This window comes from Papaver somniferum, chromosome 2, assembly GCF_003573695.1.
Source record: "Papaver somniferum cultivar HN1 chromosome 2, ASM357369v1, whole genome shotgun sequence".
NCBI classification, from domain to species: domain Eukaryota; kingdom Viridiplantae; phylum Streptophyta; class Magnoliopsida; order Ranunculales; family Papaveraceae; genus Papaver; species Papaver somniferum.
The window spans coordinates 215,300,018-215,322,977 of record NC_039359.1 but is presented as its reverse complement, the minus strand read 5'-3'; the positions used below and the strand labels follow the sequence as shown (position 1 = coordinate 215,322,977).

The 22,960-nt window shown below is 38.2% G+C and overlaps 1 protein-coding gene and 1 pseudogene across 7 annotated transcripts in view; both read left to right on the top strand.

Annotated features, from left to right (window-relative positions):
- Positions 1-831: 831 nt before the first annotated feature.
- The window catches only part of LOC113350487 (alkylated DNA repair protein ALKBH8 homolog), a 34,441-nt gene continuing 12,312 nt past the window's right edge, over positions 832-22,960 (top strand). The window contains exons 1-7 of one of the 7 annotated variants that reach the window (XR_003360877.1): positions 832-1,336; positions 2,345-2,689; positions 2,871-2,950; positions 8,118-8,216; positions 10,090-10,969; positions 12,511-12,639; positions 12,823-13,988. Coding sequence is in view for 2 of the 7 variants with exons in the window: in XM_026594630.1 (XP_026450415.1) it covers positions 878-1,336; positions 2,345-2,683 (798 nt within the window). In the remaining 5 variants the exon portion in view is untranslated. Of the gene's footprint in view, positions 1,337-2,344; positions 3,066-8,101; positions 8,217-10,089; positions 10,970-12,510; positions 12,640-12,822; positions 13,989-22,960 lie in introns of those variants that run through there. The other 6 variants (XR_003360876.1, XR_003360880.1, XR_003360878.1 and 3 more) reach the window with 6 other exon arrangements.
- Positions 4,609-4,752, top strand: LOC113354902 (annotated as a pseudogene).

The following is a 22,960-nucleotide window of genomic DNA, read 5'->3' as shown; positions in this document are numbered from 1 at the left end:
GTGTGCAATGTGTAATCCTCTACCTCGTCGTTTGTGAATGTGATTTTCCCGACGAATTTCTCATCGGAATCTTCATTTTACCTGCAATCTCAAAGTTAACGACTTCATTTACATTTTATTTATTTTATTTTGTAATGCGATTACAAAATCGTAAATTGCTTTATATGAACCAAAATATACATCATGGTCGTATATCGCCAAGTGTCCCAAATTATAATTTTTGGATGACCCAAACTTTGAAACCCTTTATATCTTGTTGCCCATAACTTTCCATTGACCAAAATATGGCCACATAACAAATTTTTCTTTAATCCAAAATCTGGCACTATAATCTCAAAATGGCCACTAAAACATAAAATTTGTATCATGGCTCAAAAGATGCATCGTAACCCAAAATCTCCCGCTACCGCCGAATATTGTTTCTTCGAGGCGACCAAAAGTTTCCTCAAAATCCACCAAATTCCGCTCTAAAATCAACATTCACCTTTTCAACTAAAATCTAGTGGGTCAATATCGCTGTAGTGTAGTGATAAGGTTATTGGATGATGATACCAGTGACTTGGGTTCAACACTGAATTCTTTATCGATAGAAAAAAGATCAAAAATCTACTCGATTATCTATCAATATGCCTCGTGACCCAATATCCGGCCTGAAGTGACCTAACAGAAAATATTTTTGTCCTAAATGCTAATTTGAGAACTCTAGCAACTCACCTTCGTATGAGAATTTTTCTAATCGATCTCATGATTTTTTCGTGGGACCCAACATGTCCCAATTCTGATAAAAAGATTACGGCTGTGCTGTATATCCTCGTGGGCTTGTGTGCGGCTGCCAATACAAAACTCCTCCGGCTTTCTCATCTTGGGCTGTCCCAAAATGGAAGTACAGAACCAGGAGGAGTGTAATCGTATTCTGAAAGAAGTATTTGGGGATTCTTCATCAGAATTAGTATCAGAACCAGAATCAGAAGAAGACGACGATGATATCAAGACCCCTAATTCTATTAATCCTCCATCTGAATGGATCAAAATCAAAGAAATTAAGGGTTTATGGTTATTCAAAGATTTTCTCCCTTTACAACAACAAGCTTCACTGCTTTCAGCAATCAAAAATGAGGGATGGTTTTCTGAAGAAAAAGAAGAAGAACCCTCCTCTCAAAATCAGGCAATGAGATTTGGTGATCTTCCATCATGGGCTATTCAACTTTCTAACTCTATTCGCGAAACAATTTGTTTCAATGGTGATGGTGATGGGGATGATGTTTTGCCGGCTAATTTGCTGTGGAGAGAGCCACTCTTTGATCAACTCATAGCTAATGCTTACCAACCAGGTGAGGTGCGAAACAGCCTTCAATTTTCAATAATCTTATTAATTTTCAGCTTAGGTTGCAGCATTTTCATAGATAAACACTGTTGAACTGATTTAATTTGACTGGATTTATAACGAAGCTTGTGAATCATGTTATCTAAATCCGTTTATCCGTAACATTCATTGGAACCTACATATGCTATTTAGAATTGCAATCTTTTATGTGGCTTGGCTGACTTCCTTGTAACAATTTTTTTAAGCATAGCCGAAATTGTTTGGTTATCCTAATTGTTTGGTTATCCTATCCGCAACATGTACTGCCTTTGTAAAGCTGATGAGAATGTCCATCCTTCTAGTCCAATTTATACATTGCAGCTACTTGACATTCATGTGGTCTATTAGTTGTCTCGCCCGTAACTGTAGATGGTCTTGCTTCTAACTTAGGCACTGATGGTTCTCTAGTAGGATAGGAATGATAGTCTCTGATAGTCTGGCCTTTGCTGCTGAAGCATCTGGAATGATAGGAATGGTTATCGAAGGATCTTCAGCAACAAATGCAAGCCAATTAGGATGTCAAACATTTCTGCAGACATTTTCTTTCTTTAACTTCTGTGAGTTTTCTGTAAGGATGCTGTATCTGTACGAGTCATTGCCATCTTGATGGTCTTGCTTCAACTTGGGTGCTGATGGTTTTTTAGTGGTCTGTCCTACTTGGGAAAATAGACTGCTGCTAGAGCATCTGGAATGAAAGGTTTGGTTATAGAAGGATAAGCAGAAACAAATGTTAGCTACAGTGTATTACTGATTCCTTTATAAATGTCAAACACTTGTAAAGACATTCTCTTTCATTAACTTTTGTGTGCTTTTCTTTAAGGATGTTGTATTTGTACGAGGCATTGTCATCTTGAAGTATATTACATGTCTCCTTAATTTCCATGTACTTGTAACTATGTTTATTTCTTAGTTCAAGGTGATCGAAATTTTTGAAGAAGGAGTCATTAGGTTGGTTAACGCTTGATCTTTCTTCGTGTGTAGGGAATATGTGCTCATATAGACTTGATGAGGTTTGAGGACGGAATTGCCATCGTCTCTTTAGAATCTGAATGTGTGATGCACTTCACTCGACTTGAAACGGAAATGTACGCATCCGATTGCATTGAGAAGGGAGAGGAAAATGAAGATCGTCAGCCTTTTGTTACAAAGATCCCTGTTCTTTTGACACCAGGGTCTCTAATTGTTATGAGTGGAGAAGCAAGATACCAATGGAAACATGAAATTAACCGAAAGCCAGGTTTTCAGTTGTGGGGAGGACAAGAGATCCGTCAACAAAAGAGAATTTCCGTCACATTAAGGAAGCTTTGTGAGACGAAGTAAGCATATGTATGTTGTTTATCCCTGCTGGTTGTTTCGCTATCTGCAGTATGCTTCTTGTTTGTGATGTAATTTGTTGGGGGCGAGGACTAAGGCACTACAAAATCCAGTGTAACAGATGTAATCAACACTGTAGTTCCATATGTGAAACTGAACTTTGTTTGGGGTCTAATAGTATGTAATCACGCAGGTGAAAGCAATGGAATTAGAGCATGTCCTACATCGGCACTAAACTGTAAGCAGGATGAAGCTAAGGCAGTTCTCGAACCGGTATGGGTTTAAAGAAAACGAATTTGGAATTTGCACTTACTTTCTGAGTTTGAAACTTGCAAGTGTACTTTATTTTCAGAATTCAGAATTTGCACTTATTTCCTGAGTTTGAAAATTCCTGGAAAATTTTGTTACAGTTCAATCTCACAGGCCATATTCCTAAAATATCTGGTAAATACATCATGGGCCTCTAAATACTGAGTCCTTTAACCCATCTGGAAAGTCCACTAATGTGAGAAACAAAGGAGGGTAAAATTGTAAACTTGCACAAACCCTAGTCCCCAATAGTTTGTGTCACCAACTTAACTACATTAAGGACTTCACTTGTTCCTCCCAGCCAAACTCAGTATTTCTGCTGCTCTCTCTACCTTCAAAATTTCAATGTTTTAATATTGTGTTTATGTCATTTTATTTTACTGTGTGATCTCCATTGTGAGTAGAAAGTGTTAGGCATTTCAGTAGTTCTTCCTCTCTCTAGCCTTCAATTGCAAGAATCTTTTTTTCTTTTTCAAATTGATTTCTAGTGAAAACCTTGATTTTCTTACATTTTTCTGCTTTTTCTGCTTTTTTCTGTATGTTTGTGATCATTGGCAGTGATTAGAAAGAGAGAGGGCAATAGTGGGGCACCATTGAATTGAATCTCTTTGATTTCTTGATTAAGAGATGAAGATAATATGAATTAGGTGCCACAGTGATTTATTCTTCTCTTTTCAGATTGATTTCATTTCTCCACAGTGATTGAGTCAAAATTACACTTAAAATGAGTCTTTGTATGTCTATATGCTAAATTTTGTTGCTAGAATATTGCATGTATTGGGTGTATTGAGTGTGAAGGCTGATTCCTTTGCAGTTATGTATACCAATGATGCAGAAATTGAAAACCAGTTGAGATTTGTGTTTCAATCGGTAGCAGCCAGACAACCGTAAGGATGTGGTATCCACAGATAACGGGTTTAATTCAGTCCCGATTTGTCTACTAACTCCATCTCACATTTTCATTAACTTTTAGTCCCGTTTTATATGGTTTCTTGTTATTTTTCCATTACTATGGTGTTCTGATGGGTAAGAGTTTTGGTTATTAATTTTCAAATGGAAAACTCTAGACTTGCCAATGGCTTGTCTCTTGCGGGGCAACCCGCGGGATTAGCCCTCGGTCAGTCTAGAATCTCTCTTTGCAACATGCTAGGCTCACTGTCTGCCTGGTCTCGGGGTGTATCCAACCTACACTTAAAAAAGAACACATAGAACCACTACATCGGTATAGTGTCATATTCATTTTTCATACACGTCGGTTAAATTGCATGAGAAAGTGATAAGTGCAAGTTTGATTTTCATTTGAATCCGCAATTTGACATGGAATTAATGCAGTTGTATTTGAGGTTACATAAGGTATGTGATACAACTATGCTAGCTAGATAACAACAAGAGAAAAACATCTCAAAAAGCTTGATATGAGCCTATAGTGTTTAACGTTGCTAGATAATCATTAGTGTTGTTCTTTTTGAATATCTAATCTTCTCTTTTGTGATTTCTAATTTTAATTGATTTTATTTTCCCGCAGTGGTTGAGTTTACAGTACAGTTGATATGAACCTGTAGTGTTTAGTAATATTGCATCTATTGGGTTTATTGAGTGCAAAGGCTATGTACACCTTTGCGCTTTTGTATACCAATGATGCAGAAATTGAAAATCAGTTGAGATTAGTTTCAATTGGTAGCGGCCAGACAACCGTAGGGATGTGGTATCCACAGATAAGGGGTTTAATTGAGTCCCGATTTATCTACTAACTACATCTCACATTTTTCGGATGCATTTCACTATTATAGTTCTTTCTATGTGTTGGTTGAGTTTTTCCATCACCAAAAGGCTAGCTTTACCTTGAGCTGTGTCCTGGGATTTGTATCGTGTGATCAAACCCTTAAGCCCACCTCTGCTAGCGTACGATTGGGGGTCCCAGGGGCTGTGTCACACGGGACAAACCGTGGGATACAACCCTCGGTTAGGTTAGCAGCGGTGTCTACATTAATATGGTGTTTTGATGGATATGGTGTTTACAACTACCTGCTAATCTTTGAATCTTGGGGTGTGGCCATTCCCTTGGGTCATTTGAGACAACCTGCGAGACTCTTGCTAAGATGCCCATTGGCTGGTTCTTACAGTGTTCCAGGTAATATGGGTGGCACCTGCGGTTTGTAAACCTAGCCCCTTGCTACCTGTGTGTTACCTTATTTTATAATTGAAGCGCAATTCCATCTGCATGTCATCTATAAAGCAAATAGGTCAACTTGATACCAACTTTGTGTCGGAAGAAGACTACATGGATGCTTCTCCAAGCTATTTAGCTGATGATGCCTTGATGTCATGTTTGTAAACTTGTGTAGCCACATTCCTTCCTAGGGACTGCATATTTGTATCTTTTTCATCTACTGCCACAGTTTGTTTACTGTTACATTGTTTTTAGCTGTTAGTAATGTTTACTTTAAGTATGCAAAGTTTGTTACTAGACATCCAATGTTATAAGATTTTGATCTTGTTCGGTGTCATCTAAGGTTCTCTTGGTATCAATTTGGTGTCAGAAGATGACTAAATAAGAATGCTTTGCCAAGCATCTTTGCTCTTGAATAATCATCATTCATGTTGTGGTCTTGGTGTGCTCAAACTTTGTTTCTCATGTGCTCCGTGTATCCCTTGTATTGGTGCCTTTTTTTTAGTATTTGGGCTAGCTTTGATTATTATTTCTCTCTGTAACTTTTCTATGTGTGCTTGCTTTTTGGGTTAGGGTGTTATTCTGTCGGATTTTTCAGGGGAATGGAAATATTAATTGATATAAGCTTGTCATGGAACTGACTAAAAATAAACTGTTCTGATGGATTATTTTTGTTATTAAACAAGTTTAAAAATAATTCTAAGACTGTTCATTTTGGCCTTTCCCATTTATTTATGTTTAAGGAAAAAAAAAACAACTTAAAGGACCAAAATACATTTATGTGAATATACTTCCCAAGTCTCTTAGTCAGATAATAGAGATACAATCTTAATGATCAGGCATTGTCAAAAACTAATGATTTCACATTGGAACCCTGCCTGGTCTTTAAGTTGGTTTATCTATGTTGTCTCTCTGTATACTTGTTATTCGAGATCTTATAAAATCAAATACTTCAAAATGGGAGTAGTGCTAGACTCACCAGTTATCCCTCGTGATCCGGTGGTTGGATTTAGGTTCCAAAGACCCCATGCTATTCCAGGGTTGGCTAGTCCCATCCTAGTATTAGCGGGGTGGGTTTTTGGGTCCATGGGTCTCATCTCCGAGTCACACCCTAAGAGTAGTGTGAGTTTTGAGGCCTTTGGAATTCCTGGTAAGTCTAGCTTTTTAGTTTGGAAAACGGAAAATTCAATTCTGGGTGCCTTGCATAGTACCTCATTTATCTTTGTCATTAGAAAGAGAGAGGGCTCTAGTGGGGCAACATAAAATTGAATCTCTTTGATTTCTTGATTAAGAGGCGAAGATAATATGAAATTAGGTGCCATCTTTTGAATCATAGTAGTAAATTCCCCCAAGTAATTTTGGTAACCCCTTTAGCAATCATGTATGTGGTTCAAGAGTATTAGGTATCATTTGAATATCTATTCTTTTCTTTTATGATGATTTCGAATTGATTTTATCTTCCCACAGTGATCGAGTCAAAATTACACTTGAGATGACCCTATTTATATTGCTGCTGTAGCTAGCTATACAGATTGTACCAACTAAATTTTGTGTTGCTATGATAATATTGCATTTACTGGGTTTATTGAGTGAAGACTATGTATGATTTCTTTGTAGTTGTGTATGCCAATGATACAGAAATTTAAAACCGGTTGTGATTAGTTTTATCAATTGGTAGTGGCCAGACAACCGAAGGGATGTGGTATCTACAGATAACGGGTTTCATTCAGGCATGATTTGTCTACTAACTCTAGTCTCCATCTCATATTCTATCATATGAATTCTTTTTATCGACCATTAGTCTTAATTTTCTGTTCTTTTATGCTTCCATCATTGTTATGGTGTTTCGATGGGTAGATAGGTTTTTCAAGGCTGCTAATAGGAGGTACCAGTTCACTGGGGAGGGTACCGAGTCTCATATAAGACAAACAAGAAAGTCCTCTGTCTTATATGGAATTTGGTACCCTCCCCAGTAAACTGGTACCCCCTATTAGCAATGTTGAGGTTTTTGATTGTTAGTTTTACTGTTGGTATGTGTGTTGCAGTGAAGAAGTTTATGTCTTCTGTGGGATTTTATTAAAAGGGAATGGATAAATTGATTGATATAAGCTTGTTATGGAAATCGCTGAATTAAACTGTTTGAACTTTTGGAGTAATATTCTCTTGTATTAAGAGTTTAAATTAGTTCCAAGACTGTTTATTATTGCCTTTCTCAATGTTATAGATATTCAAATTTAAGAACAACAAAAAATGTTGAAACCATTGTGGATGGCTCAACTAGCTGTCCTGTGTGAGACTACCCTGTGGAATTCCCCTCCCATAACCATAGCTCTCTGCTAAACCTGGAGGGTCCACTGGATTTTTCAGTGGTACATTCTGTTGTATCCAATCCACGGTGGGTCTAGCGGCTCTGGAAAGTGTCTTAGTGACTGGTATTTCCAAATGCTAATTATTGCCATTTGAACCATGTCTTGTCCCTAAGTTAGTCTTTCTATATTGTCTCCTGTGCTTTACTTGTAAATTGAACTAAAACATATGAATTCAAATGCTGTTTGGTTGACTGTCAGTTTTCTCCTATTAAAAATTAACATTTTAACACAAGAGATCAGTATGATGTTTGGAAACAGCCGTGCTAAACTCACCGGTTTGCCCACGTGATCTAGGGGTTGGACCCATGTTTCCAAAAACCCAGACCTTGCTAATCCAAGGGAGTGAGTTCCGAGGATTAGCAGGGGGTGTGTTTTGGGGTCTGTAGGTAACACACCTTTCGGCCAAGCGCGACCCTACCCATGTGAGTCTAGCATTTTGGGTTCATATTTTCACTGAGGTCAGTTGATTGAGTCATAGTTACACTTGATATGAGCCTACAGTATATTTTTTTAACTATAATAATATTACATTTATTCGGTTCATTGAATTTGAAGGCTATGTATCATCCTTTGCAGTTGTGGATATTTGCAGATGTGTATACCAATGATGCAGAAATTGAAAAGCAGTCGAGATTAGTTTCTAATGGTAGCGGCCAGACAACTGTAGAGATATGGCATTCACATATAACAGGTTCAACTCAGTCCCTGTTTGTCTACTAACTCCGTCTCACATTTATGATATCAAGCTCATTTTTATTCACTTCTAGTCTTTTTTGTATGTTTTGTTTTTATTTTTTCCATCGTTATGGTGTTTTGATGGATAAATTCATCACCCACGGTCCAAAAACCTAGACCTTGTTAGTATATTATGTGGGGTGATATCTCACAAGGAGATGGTTGTTAGGAAAGCAATTCTAACATTGGGATTGGTAATGGGTTGAAGTGGATCTTGTACTTTGGATAATGTCTGGGATTTTATCTCGGTATAGATTTCATTTTTCATATTCAACAATCCTAGACCGAGATTTATTCCGGAAGAAATCCCCTATGAAAGTTGTGGGACCACTAATGCCCATTACCTATCCCAATGTTAGAATGGCTTCCCAAACCACCATTAGATCTCCTTATTAGATTTGTCGCGGGACAGTGGTCAGTCTAGAATTGTTATCGTATTATGTGTGTGTGTGGCAGTACCATCTTTAATTTTGGATTATAGTGTAATGCTTTCGGTATTCCCACGAGAAATGGAAGAATGGATTGATATGATGTTTGGAAACAGCCAGGCGAGACTCGCAGGTTATCCTGTCGGATCCAGTGGTTAGATTCACCGGCTCAAAATTCCGCCATTGCTAAACAAACCTAGGATGGGAAATCTCATCCTAGAATTTGCAGGGAGCGGGTTTTTTGGTCAGTGGTTCCACCAATGAGTCACTCCCCAGGATTAGTACGAGTGAGTGTTGGACTTGTGGATCTCATTTCTGGGTCAACGGGACAACTTGCGGCACCCAACCAACCTACTTTGAGTCTAGTATTTTGAATTAACGGATTAGTTTCACTGGAAAATGGAAGATTCAATTGAATGCCTGAGATTGTTTTTTATTTTCTATGGTAAAGGTGCAGCTAGCATTTTCAATTCATGGTTCACTTGGTCATTGAAAGATTGTTACCACTACCACAGTATAATGAGTCTTCATCATTTTTCATACACATGAATATAAAATTTCATGAGAAATTGCATTACGTCACTAGTCTCTCCATTCCTAACTTTTTAGTTATGTCTACCTTCAAAATTTGCATCTTTGATTTTTCAGTGTTATCTTCATAGTGATTAGAAACTGTGAGGTGCCATCTTTTAAATGTCATGCCCGAATATCTCTTGAAGGAAATGATCCACGAACACCTAATGGCGGAGAAGAGGCCATTATATGGTCGTGGATTAAATCCGGCCACAAATTATAGGCTTGATCATTTGATTATAAGTTGGTACTTCTGAATCATAGTGGTAAACCCCCCAAAGCAATTTGGTACTCCATTAGCATTCATGTATATAACTATAGGAATTGTATTAATTTCTTCTCTGCAAAGTATTAGGTATCTTCTGAATATCCTTTCTTCTCTTTTATGATTACGATAGATATGAGCCTATAGTGATTAACTGCAGGGATTGTTCTAATTTCTTTTCTGCAAAGTATTAGGTATCCTTTGAATATCTTTTCAGTTAGATTTTATTTTCTCGGTGATGAGTCAAAATTACACTCGATATGAGCCTTTATTGATATAGCTATAGGGGTTGTACTAATTTCTGTTACTAGAAATTGAAAATCAGTTGATGGAGAAGGCTATGTACATCCTTTGTAGTTGTAGGTACCAATGGTGTAGAAATTGAAAATCAGTTGATTAGTTCCAACTGGTAGCGGCCAGACAACCTTAGGGATGTGGTATCCACACATACCGGGTTTTATTCAATCTGGACGTGCCTACTATCTCCATCTCACATTTTATGGTATGGGACTCATTTTTATCTGCTTTTACTCATTTAGTCTTTTTTGTGTGTTTTGTTTTAGTTTTTCCATCATTATGGTGTTTCGATGGAGAAGAGAGTTTTGGCCTTTTGGGTTATTAATTTGCAAAAGAGAAAGTCTAGACTGTCCAGGGGATTTCTCTTGCAGGACCAGCTCTCGATCAGTCTAGAATCTCTGTTTGCAAAATGCTAGACTCAACGTCGGGGTGACCTAGTTGCGGGACTGCCCGCAATATCCAACCCACGGTAGGTTTAGCATTGTTGTTTGGATTATTAATTCTGCCAATCTTGCTAGACCGACCAGGAGTTGGATCACTTGGTATTACGATATGGGTGGGACTCAAGCTCACGGTAAAAATCCCCGCCCTCTGCTATCTGTAATTTTCGTAAATTTGCCGTTAGGATTTTGTCTGTTGCAGTACACAAGGGGAATGGGAAAATATAATGATATACGCCAGTCATGGAACAACACAGAACCAACCTTCTTTTCTGGTCAATTCAATCAGTGCTAATTTTCACTGTTTTTTCTCGTATTTCTCTTAACTCTGAAGTTCATGCATGTCTATATGGTTGTCTGATTAATTAGTTCATGCATGACTATATGGTTGTCTGATTAATTAGTTCATGTATGATTATATGGTTGTCTGATTAGTTAGTTCTCTTGGAATCCACTGTTTGGCATTATCCATGGTGTTAGTTTATGCTTTAGGTGATAATTGTAATATGGAAGGGTTCGCTTTACACCCTTGCTATTCTTGATATTTAGAAGCTTGATTTTGATGACATGCTTGTTAGGTTGTTTGTAGTCTCAGCTTCAGGGGTGAATGGCCACTTCGTTCTCCCAGGTTCTTTCCAACCTTCGTTTGCTGCATGTCGACGATGTTGTTCAACAACAGACGTCACTCTGCCTGCGTGTGCAGGAGGTATGCTTTTACTCTCTGAAACTTAGATAATCTGTTTTCCCCTTTGTGATAAATTGCTTGACTTTCATCACATGCTTGTTGGTTAGCTTGTAAGTGTGCTCATGCTCTCATAATTTTAGATTCGTATTCCCTCTTGGTGATAAAATGCTTGCTGATTTGCTTTTAGGACAAGCTTGTTAGTATCATCAAACTTTTTGAACTGTTCTGTGTTATTTGGATTGTCTTCGTACTTCATTTAGCAACATGATTATACACTCTTGGAACTGTCAGTGCATTGGTTCTAAACCAACTGAACCTCACCAAACAAGTTCTGCTAGCACATAAACCTGACATTGTCTTCATTTCTGAATCTAGAGCCTAGAAAGCTAAGCTAGACGCTACTTTCTCTGCTTGTGGCTTTGCCAATTCTTGCATAGTCCCACCTGTAGGACTTTCAGGGGGTTTGGTATTGGCTTGGACGGACAATTTAAAGGTGGAAATCATGCATCTGTCTAAGAGAATGATTTGTACAATTATTACTTGTGCCGTAGATAGTGTAGAGATTACTCCCTTTATGGTCATCCCTAGAAACCTAAAAGGCTAAAGGATTGGCTATTCTTTAAGTTAATGGCCAAGTGACTGTTCCATAAATTGTCACCAGGGTAAACTATAAAGCCTTCACTAGTCCCTCCATTCCTAACTCAGTAGTTTTACGGCTTCTCTCTTCCTTGAAAATTAAAGTGATCCAACCTTGTTTTTCTTTCATCTTTCTGTGTGGTCTTTACAGTGATTAAAAGTGTGAGGGTTTAATCTCTTAGATTTTTCTTGAAATTTAGAATATAGGTGCCGTCTTCTGAATTTCATGTCCGAATATTTCTTGGCGGAGATGATCCAAGAACACCTAAGGGTGGCGAAGAGGCTATATCAACAGAATTCGAAATTGGGAGTTGGAGAGGAATCACTAGTTAGGGTTTCCTAAATTTCTTCTTCTTCGGGATAAGAAGCAAATCTCTGATTTCAAATTTTACGAAGAAGAAGAATTTCCGAAACCTTTACTAGTGATTCCTCATTTGACTCCCAATTTCAATTATCAACTTTTAGTATAATTTCGCTTTAACTTTTCCATGATTATGTTAGTTTTGATGGATAAGAGAGTTTTGTGTTGTTAGTGTTGTTAATTTGCTAAAGGAAAAGTGTAGGCTGCCCCGGGGCATGTCTCTTGCGGGGGAACCCCATCCTTTGGTCAGTTTACAATTTCTGTTTGCAAAATGCTAGACCCATTGTCTGCCTGACCTAGTGGTGGACTCATAAGCCAAAAACCTATCCTAATTCTGGAGCAGGGGCTGTGATAGTCGTTTTTCAAACACATCATGAAAAAGTGCAATTCATAATATTGAGAACTATTCCTAGACACAATTTGATAAATTTGTCTAACATTGTTACTAGCCGAATTGCTCGATACCTCACTACAAGAGAATAAAGAAATAGCTAAGGTATATGTTGGACTCTTTCTGATCGACCCTAAAACTAATTCTGGCTTCTTCTTTCCTAATTCCATACAGAACCAGAGTGCTGACCTTTTACGGATTGTTTCAGCATGCTACTGATGACCACCAGGGACAGTTATACGACTCTTGTCGTGGAACTCTTGTATCCATACTGAAATCAATCGCATTCTTTAATAGAACAAGGTAGTTTGTTGTTGCAAGTATGTCTGATCACTTGATTGTAAGCCTATACAACTTTGTAAGAGATATAGAGGATAGGAAGTTGCACGTACGTCTATCCATGTTATTTGGTTGAAATCTTTATGTTTCATTTGTGATTTTTCTTGTTTGTGGAGTAACCTCGAGCGTGGTTTGCATTGTTTGCAGGAAGCTATTCGGGATGCAGGAGGTAAGTTGAAACTCAATACAGGGTGGTCTCTCTTATCTAAACTTTATGGGATGGAGAAGAACGTCTTTCGGCGGCTTTTCCAGAGCTCCCTCTTGCAATAAATTAGCTTATTAGGGCGATGATCATCTATGACTTCTCAAATATGACAGCGCAATAGATTTCGAATCAAGAACACATTTGGTGGCGATGATTATTCCTGTGAGGTCGATGATGACAATGGCAAGTTGACTTCTCGTTGACAGGAATTCAGGGAATCATTTGAACTCATTGCTCATGTAAAACCCAAGTCCTTGCACAATGGCATTTTCGCGGAGTTCAAAGACGAGGTAGCTAAAGGCTGTGTTGTAAAAGGCGAGCGCCTGGCAAAAAAAGGCGCCCAGGCGCCAAAGTAAGCCTGCAAGGTGAGTTTTCCAATTTTTCTGCGGCGCCTAGGCGCGCCTCGCCTTGCCTAGCGCCTTTTACAACATAGGCTACAGGTACGGGTCATGGTGTTATCGCTTTAGCCGTGATGCATAAGGTGCAAGCAGGCATTGCATTCGATTGTGTATTTTTCTTGCAATTAGCAGGAGAGGAGATATAGTTGGAAGACATACAATGCGCAGATCCAATCATGTATAGGAGTTGCAAAAAGATTCTGGAGATGGATGCTGACTTTGTTTATTCAGATGCTATGGAGTTAACATTTGTCAGGGAAAACGGACGTAGGTAAACCATGGAGTTATGCTCTGGAGGGAACGACATTGTTGTCACTAATAAGAACAAAGAATAATATGTACATCTTCTTATTCAGCATATCTTCGTCAAATCAATCTCCGCAAAGGTTGCCTAATTATAGCCATCTTGATGGTTTTCAAGTGGTCTGTCCTCCTTGTAAAAATAGACTGCTCTGGAGCATCCAGAACGAAAGGTTTGGTTATAGAAGGATCTGCAGAAACAAATGTTAGCTACAGTGTATTACTGATTCCTTTATAAATGTCAAACACTTGTAAAGACATTCTCTTTCGTTAACTTTTGTGTGCTTTTCTTCAAGGATGTTGTATTTGTACGAGGCATTGTCATCTTGAAGTATATTACATGTCTCCTTAATTTCCATGTACTTGTAACTATGTTTATTTCTTAGTTCAAGGTGATCGAAATTTTTGAAGGAGGAGTCATTAGGTTGGTTAACGCTTGATCTTTCTTCGTGTGTAGGGAATATGTGCTCATATAGACTTGATGAGGTTTGAGGACGGAATTGCCATCGTCTCTTTAGAATCTGAATGTGTGATGCACTTCACTCGACTTGAAACGGAAATGTACGCATCCGATTGCATTGAGAAGGGAGAGGAAAATGAAGATCGTCAGCCTTTTATTACAAAGATCCCTGTTCTTGACACCAGGGTCTCTAATTGTTATGAGTGGAGATGCACGATACCGATGGAAACATGAAACTAACCGAAAGCCAGGTTTTCAGTTGTGGGGAGGACAAGAGATCCGTCAACAAAAGAGAATTTCTGTTACACTGATGAAGCTTTGCGAGACGAAGTAAGCATATCTTGTTTGTGCTGTAATTTGTTGGGGGTGAGGACTAAGGCACTACAAAATCCAGTGTAACAGATGTAATCAACACTGTAGTTCCATATGTGAAACTGAACTTTGCTGCCTCATTTATAACTGCCGGTAAGAGCTTCTCCAATGGTGATTGTATGTGTTTCCTAGGTGGCAATACAAATAAGACATTTTTAGTAATTTTTAGATTTTATTAGAGCTAAAAATGGTTATTTAATATATTAGAATTAATTTACCTGGCTAAATTGGGGCCTATAACTACATGACAAAATATGGTCATTAACAAAAAATTTATAGAAACCCCTTATCCACTATTTATGTCAATGCCTAATATGCCCTTGTTAATTTAGTGCTAATTCGGATAATTAAATCATGTTTAATCAAGTTAATGTTGAAATTAACTTTCATTAATGCATAATCAACACTTGCTGATTTTTTTTTTTTTCAAAACACTCTAACCAGAATCGGTTGATGTTAGTGCATTTGTAAACCGATTCTGGGTTGAGTTTATGTAGAATGACCATGTAAACCCAGAATCGAAGTTTAATGAATACACACATAAACCGATTTCGGGAATCGGTGTTTACATAAGTCCTTATAATCCGATTATGCCTTACTTTCAGAAACAAAATATTGATTACATAGTTTAGGAAATTAGCGCACTACATATATAGGATTCAGTATGGGAATTCTAGAATTTGACACATCAAATGCTCGTCAATGAACCTCCGAGCACGTCGGTACAACGTCGTATATTCTTTGTGGTGAATGAACTTAGTTTCCCCATTACGAATTCTCCATAGCCCGTTGAAACGTTCCAGCTGAAATTCAATGGATTCTTAAATGTTAGTATGTGAACTTTTGACATAGGTATAAAAACGATCGCATTACTCACTTTTTCCCTAAGAGGAGCTCGTGGATGATAGTCGTACACCATATTTCTAACTTTTACGTACTCTCGCATTGCCCCTTTAATGTATTGGAATCGAAATGCCAAGTCTCTCCATTTGTGGTTGTTGGGATTCCCGGTACGCCCGTAAAAGAACTCTTTAACTCTCTTCCAAAACATTGAATAGATTTCATTCGGACGTTCACGGAACGTATTAGCAAACGATTTAACGACACACAAATCTTCATACGGTTCCCATTCCATTTTCTAGGCTAAGTGTGTGCTATGGGAGTGGTTGTCCTTATATAGATAAGGACTCGACGACTATTTTTTTCAAATTCAAATCAAACAATCGGAGTTTATGTATGTCCACATAGTCCGATTATGTCCTTGCAAAATCATAAAAATCGTGCCTCTCAACAATCAGGCTTTTGTAATGCACATGTAATCCGATTCTTGGCAAAAAAAAGTTACAAAACTTTTCTTCATAACAATCGGATTACATTTATGTACATGAAACTGATTCTTGGCTTCAAAAGTTACAGGAGTTTTCTTCATGACAATCGAATTTTATAAAGGTACATGTAAACCGATTCTTGTCTTCAAAAGTTACAGGAGTTTTCTTCATGACAATCGGATTTTATAAAGGTACATGTAAACCGATTCTGAAACTGAACCTCTGGAAACTGTCAGAATCGGTTCTGACTGAAAAAATGCCAGAATCCTACAATTTTTGCACATATTGTAGTTGGTTATTTTATCGCGTCTTGGACAAACACAAACAATTTTTTAAAGAGACCAGATTAAGTCATTCATGAACTAGGAATATAACCAAACATAATTCGACAATAAGTTTAAGACGACACATAAGTTTTGACTCCATAATTATCCATAGTTAAAAACATAAACATGAATGTAACCATTCATTCATCAACATCCCCACCACGACCACGTCCACCGCGTCCTCGTTTAGGAGGTTGGGCACTTCTCGATGCACCTTCAGACATCCTTTTTGGGGGTGCTATCTTCCTTTTTTTCTTTGGCTCCTCCTCCTCCACCAGCTCCCCAAATTTTGCACCAGCTTCGACATCTTCGAGACTGTTCAATTCATCATTTAGCTTTTCATTGGCCTTAACATTTTTCCCTTCCCTGATTTGTAGATTTGCTTAATTGGGTTATCAAGTACCCGACCCGGCTTCTATGTTTCCATTTTAAAGAACAAACATTCAACAAAAAACGCTAATAACATTAACAAAACCATAATTGAGTAACAATACGCACCATGCATTCGAGAGCCGTATCTTTGTCCTCTATCTTGGGCCTCTCATCTACTCGTATCACTCGAGTATGCGAAACATTGAGGTACCACGGCATGTAACCCGGAATTGCTTCATCATCTGTTCGAGATGGACCATGCAGAGGATATCTGTGAAACGCTCTGTCTTGCCAATAATTACATGATGGCAAAGGCTTGAGAACAATGACAATATCATTATCGTGTGCTTTGGTTTTTGTCTCATTGATTTCGAACATCTTGTGCTCCTTTGGGATTTTTTGTACGTATCCGCATTGTCTTGCGACTCTCGACGGGTTGAACATTATATATCCTCTTGGGTGAAACAATGGTCCAAAATATTCACTTTCTCTGTGCATCCAACCATCTTTCCTTTTCCTTTAGCCAAATATTGCTTGTAAGGATCAAATACAACATCTTTCGTCGTCAAGTTGTCCAACTAGCGTCTCAACTTCAGATAATCATTTTCTTGGTTCTTCAGCTTACTGTGGTAGGTGTACATGTCTTCATAACACTGGCTGAAAAAGCGGGGGTCTAACAACACTACCCAATATTTCGCTTAGCAATCTGTATGGGCAAACTCCGAAATACTTTGCTAGAGAATCAACTAGACAGTCAGACTCAATCTAGATAAAAAGTATCTCAAGAAGTTATTATCTCAATCTCTCGATTTGATCTTTACTCAAGCTAAAATCAATAGCGAGTCTTTATCAAATAGAGATAACTTGGACGGTACCAAAGACCAATGTCCAAGGATCAATCAACTACAATCAACAACCAAAAGTTGGATTAGAGAAGTTGATGATCACCAACGCACAATCTGTATTATTTCTATTATATAAAATATAATGCGGAAAAGAAATAACACATACACCAGAAGTTTTGTTAACGAGGAAACCGCAAATGCAGAAAAACCCCGGGACCTAGTCCAGATTGAATACACATTGTATTAAGCCGCTACATACACTAGCCTACTCCAAGCTAACTTCAGACTGATCTATAGTTGAACCCCTACCAATATCCCACTGATACAAGGTACAGTTGTACTCCTATGCCTCTGATACCAGCAGGATACTGCGCACTTGATTCCCTTTGCTGATCTCACCCACAATAAAGAATTGCTGCAACCCAAAATCACAGACTTGATAATAAACGAATCTGTCTCACACATAAAAGTCTATCGAAAGGATAAATCTGTCTCCCACAGATAAACCCTAGGTTTTGTTCCGTCTTTAGATATAAAATCAAGGTAATAGGAACCAATTGATAATCCGGACTTATATTCCCGAAGAACAGCCTAGATTAATCAATCACCTCTCTACAATCCTTCCTGACTACACAAGAGGATTGTCGAGGAATCACAAACAGTGAGACGAAGATGTTTGTGACTTCTTTATCTTGCCTATCGGAGAACTCTCACGATCTCAAGCCAATCAATCGATTGTACTCGTACGATAGAAGATGCAAGATCATATCACACAACTACGATAAAAGTAGTATCGGTCTGGCTTCACAATCCCAATGAAGTCTTTAAGTCGTTAACTCGAGTTTAGAGAAGAAACTCAAGAGTTAATGGAGATCGACTCTAGCGAGAGCACTAGTAGCACACGGACGTGTGGGGATTAGGTTTGCTCAATGCTAGATGTCTCCTATATATAGCCTTCAAATCAGGGTTTTGCCTTAGGTACAAAGCAAACTCTATTCACCGTTAGATGAAAACCTGATTTAGATTCAATCCAATATCTCTCAGCCGTTAGATCGAAAGACATAGCTCGTCACACACACTTGGGTAGACGTTTACTGGGTTTGAGAAAACCATGCCCAAACAAGTACACGTATGTTGGTTCAACATGATAACCCAAAAAGGTCAACCATATGAGCATTTCATATTAACCTTGTTCTTCTTCACCATAACTAGTTCAATTGACTCAAATGAACTAGTTAAAAGTTGTTGAATTGCTATCAGATCTTATGTAACTACACAAGACACAATTGAAACAAAGATGATTCGATTCGATTAGAATCGGCTCATGAACATTATAGCCACGGTTTGCATAAAGCATTCCTTAATAATTAATGTTTCATGTTCAGAGCACATCTTTAGATCATAACCTCTTAAGCTCACAAACAAGTTCGCGGACTTAAGTTAATCGGTTGAGTTTTCCAAACTCAGCAGAAAATCTCGGGAAGAGAAGTTCTGCCAGTTCGCGGACTGAGTTCGCAGACTAAACACGCAAACGAGTTAAAGGAAAATCCAGCAGAAATTCTCGGGATGAAAACTTCCGTCAGTTTGCGGACTGGGTTCGCGGACTTGGCAAGCCAATTCCATAATCCTACCGATTTCTCTTGATCAACAAAGTTCGAAAACTTCGGTTCAAAGAATACATGGTTATATGATCTAAACTCTCATTTCAATCATTGAAACATTCTCAGATGGAGATATGCAGTCGTGAAGAATAACATACCTTTCTCGTCAGAGCAATTTCCAAAGTGATTGAAACTTTCATGACTTTCGTCACTAGGTGAAGATAAACCTGATCAAAGAGAAACGCTTTACCAACACATGATTTCGAGTAAAAGATAAGCAATGAATACTCAGCTCGAAATATCAAGTATATATGATCTAGTATATATAGCATACGAATTTTGTCTCATAAGAAGTAGGAGAAGAATAGATAGACTTTCGAGTGATAGATAAGTTCAAGTCTTTACATACCTTTTTGTTGATGAAGTTCAACGGTTCCTTGGTGTAGAACTTCGTCGTTGTCGTTGAATCACCACGAAGTCCTTGAGCTCAACTACACTTTTGTTATCCTAGTCTGAGACTTAGCTAATAGGATAGAAATCAAGACTTTATAGTTTTGATCACTAACATTGACAAACATGCTTGATATAGCAGTGCATGCGAGGTTGACCGAGCTATGCTCTAAAACTGGCCATCCCATTCCTTGTTCTTAAAAGCCCTTTCAACAAGTATTGGGAAGTGAAAATATATCCACGCCTGCAGAAGAGCCATATTCCCTTCGATTTGGTTCCTTTGAGCCCTAGAAGCCTTTCTCAACTCGTTCAACGAATGTGCAAGGATGGCAGTGCCCCAAGAGTATTCATGAACCTTGTCAAATGGTTGCAATAGCTGGATAAAGTTGGCGTTCACACGGGTGCCGGAAACGTCAGAGAAGATAACAACTCCCAGGATGTAGAGGACATACGCATTGGCTGTGGCGATGATACATTCCATGGTCACCTCTTTTCCCTCGGCACGAAGCTTCTTTGTTCCACTAAAGAGGTCCCTCAACTTCGAGAGATGGAATATCCTCTGCTTTGATTTTCCTATTAGCATTTGTGACTTGGTCATCGCGTCATCCCATTGGAACACTTCTTTGGTGAACGCGTAAATCTTGTCCCACTCAAGCTCTTGCGAGTACCCTTTGTGCTTCACGGCTTTACCTTCTATGCTTAGCCCGGTAATCAATTTCGCATCATTTGGAGTTATCGTCATTTCGCCAAACGGAAGATGCAAAGTATCCGTTTCCATGTGATATCTCTCGGCAAAGGCGGAACAAAGAGGTTTGTCGTAACCAAGCTCCAAATTCTCAACCGCAGCTATCAACCACGTAGAATTGACTAGATCGATTACTTCCTGAACTTCTCCAGCGGTTGATCCCATTCCTTGTAGTTCCCATTTCTTCATCATACTCCTTGACGTTCCTGGTTTCATAAGATGAACGACATCCTTGTGATCCTATAGAACAAAACAAACCCGATCGACAACAATCAAAACAATACACGGATAATAATTTTTATGTCACATAACATAAGGTTAAGGTACTTATTGTGGTATGACAACGACGGTGGCCCAACTGTCTTTATACCCCCATAACATCTGTCCTTTATCACCTGGTAACCCGTAAACGCGATCATTAGGGCCGCGAGGATACATCTTCAGCTCGTCGGGTATGTGGTCCCCGTTCTCCTTCTCCTTCTTCTTCTTACCATCTTTCTTACCTTTTTCTTGAGCATTTCCTCCTTGGACTTGATTTTGAGCGTCTCCTCCTTAGACTTGTTCTTGCACTTGTTCTTGAACTTCTCCTATTTCTTCATCAACTTGCTCCTCACTTTCTTCTTCATCACTTTCATCTTCACCTTCTTCTTCATCACTATCATCCTCACCTCATTCTTCATCACTTTCACTCTCATCACTTTCTTCTTCAACACCTTTCTTTACACGACTTTCTTCTTCAACACCTTTCTTGCCACGACTTTCTTCTTCATCACCTTCCTTGCCACCAGTTTCTTCCATATTCATCTCCTCCTCACCACCTTCTTGTTCAGTAGTATCAGAATCAGATTCTTCATGTGTTGGTTGCTCCGCTTGAGGTGGTGGGTCATTGATGCTGATTCCTTTGGCTTTACTCCCTGTGGCCCTTCGGTGGAAAGCATTCAAATTTTGACCGCCTTTTCGACGAGGTTCCAAAGGCTCAGGAGTAGCATGGTCATGTTTTTTCTTATATTTCTTTTCAGCTTGATTTTTTTGCCTGTAGAATACGGAGTTAAGCGACAAACAACAATGAAATCGAATCATTTTTTCTAAGTCAGGGTACACAATCGGTTTACACGGTACATATATAAAGTATGATTCCTAACATAATAAATCAAACAATCGGATTTTGTTAAGTGCTAATGTAAACCAATTCCAGAAATCGGTTTACTCGATATAAATATAAAGTCTGATTCTAAACTACACAATCGGTTTTTGTGAAGACATATGTAATCCGATTCCAACAAAATAAAGATCCACAAATATTGGCTATAACAATTGGTCTATTTATACATTAACGTTCCCCGATTCCTTTTCACATGCAGAACAATCGGTTTATAAGTTTAAGAACATAATCCGTTTCTAACAAGCATCGGGTTACTTCGACATTAACGTAACCCGATTCTGTGAACACTGAAATTTTTTGATTTCAAAATTCTCGATTTCTAACCTAATGCATGTTACTAAAACCTAGTTTAGAGGATTGGGTTGATAGAAAAGTACCTGGTTCGACCAATTTCTTTCTCTTGTGCGATACGAGAGGCTTCAGATTGTTCTTGCACTTCCTTCGTTCTATTTCGAATCGCTTCAACAAGTCCGGGATTGTCGGCACTAGAATGATTCTTGTTAGTGGCATACTTAGTTCTTGGTTTCAACATTTTATAGAAGAAAGAAAACGATTAATCATTTTTGAATCGTCGATCACCGACGATTTTTGGTTTCAAAAAAAATAAAAAAGGAGGGAGTAGAGGAGATGAAGAATCAGTTTTTAGGTTAGAAATGAAAACTAATTTTTGTTAGTTAGGTTTATTAAGGATTGATGGGGGTAATTTAGTAATATTAATATTTTGTGGAGGGTAACTTTGGTAGTTTACATAAATATTAAACACCCCTTATCATTGTGTATTAGGTAGATGAAGTAATCTATGATCCCCAATTAAGTGGTGTAGGTCCCAATTTAGCCAGGTTAATTTAGGTAAGCAAAAGCTTACTATAGGATAGCTTGACATTGTCAAGGTGAATGTCTAAAATCAGACATTCACCTTAACAATGTCTAACAAAAATTGAGCCATGTCATCTTCACATTGATTTAAGAAGTTGGGGCTGGAGAAGAATTATAGACAAAATCAATGAATATCCTATGTAGACTTAGACATTTATCTTCACATACATTCCATTGGAAAAGCTCTAAGGCTTCTGATTTGGGTCTAATAGTATGTAATCATGCAGGTGAAAGCAATAAAAGTAGAGAATATCCTGCAAAGACGATAAACTGTGAGCAGGATGAAGCTAAGGCAGATCGCAAATCAGTGGTATGGGTTTAAAGAAAACGAATTCAGGATTTGCACTTACTTTCTACGTTTGAAAATTGCAAGTGTACTTTATTTTGAAAGATTAATTGGGGGTCCTGGAAAATAATTGGGGGTCTCACCAAATTTATACCCACACCATAAAAGTTAGGGGGCTCCCAAAATGATGATGAAAATACCATTTTACCCTTCTCTAAAAACTAACCCTAAAATCCTATTAACACTTAAGATAGGCCCCCAATTTTCATTCCAACCCAAAACTCTTCTTCTTCTTCTCCTCCCCTCCCTATCCATATCGCCCCCATTTTCTCCATTAACGACTGTGGAGAAACTTTTTTTCATCCGATTTATAATTGCAGTTTCAGAAAAAAGGTCGTTAACATCGAAGTTTTGTTGCTTAATGATTTTTGATATACATGTGGAATTTATGAAAAATTGTTAACCATTAGGGTGGAGGTGAAAACGACCCTACCAATAATTTTTGTCCTAGTTTTGAGTCGTTGGTTACGAAGTTTTTTTCTCAACGACTCTGTGTTTA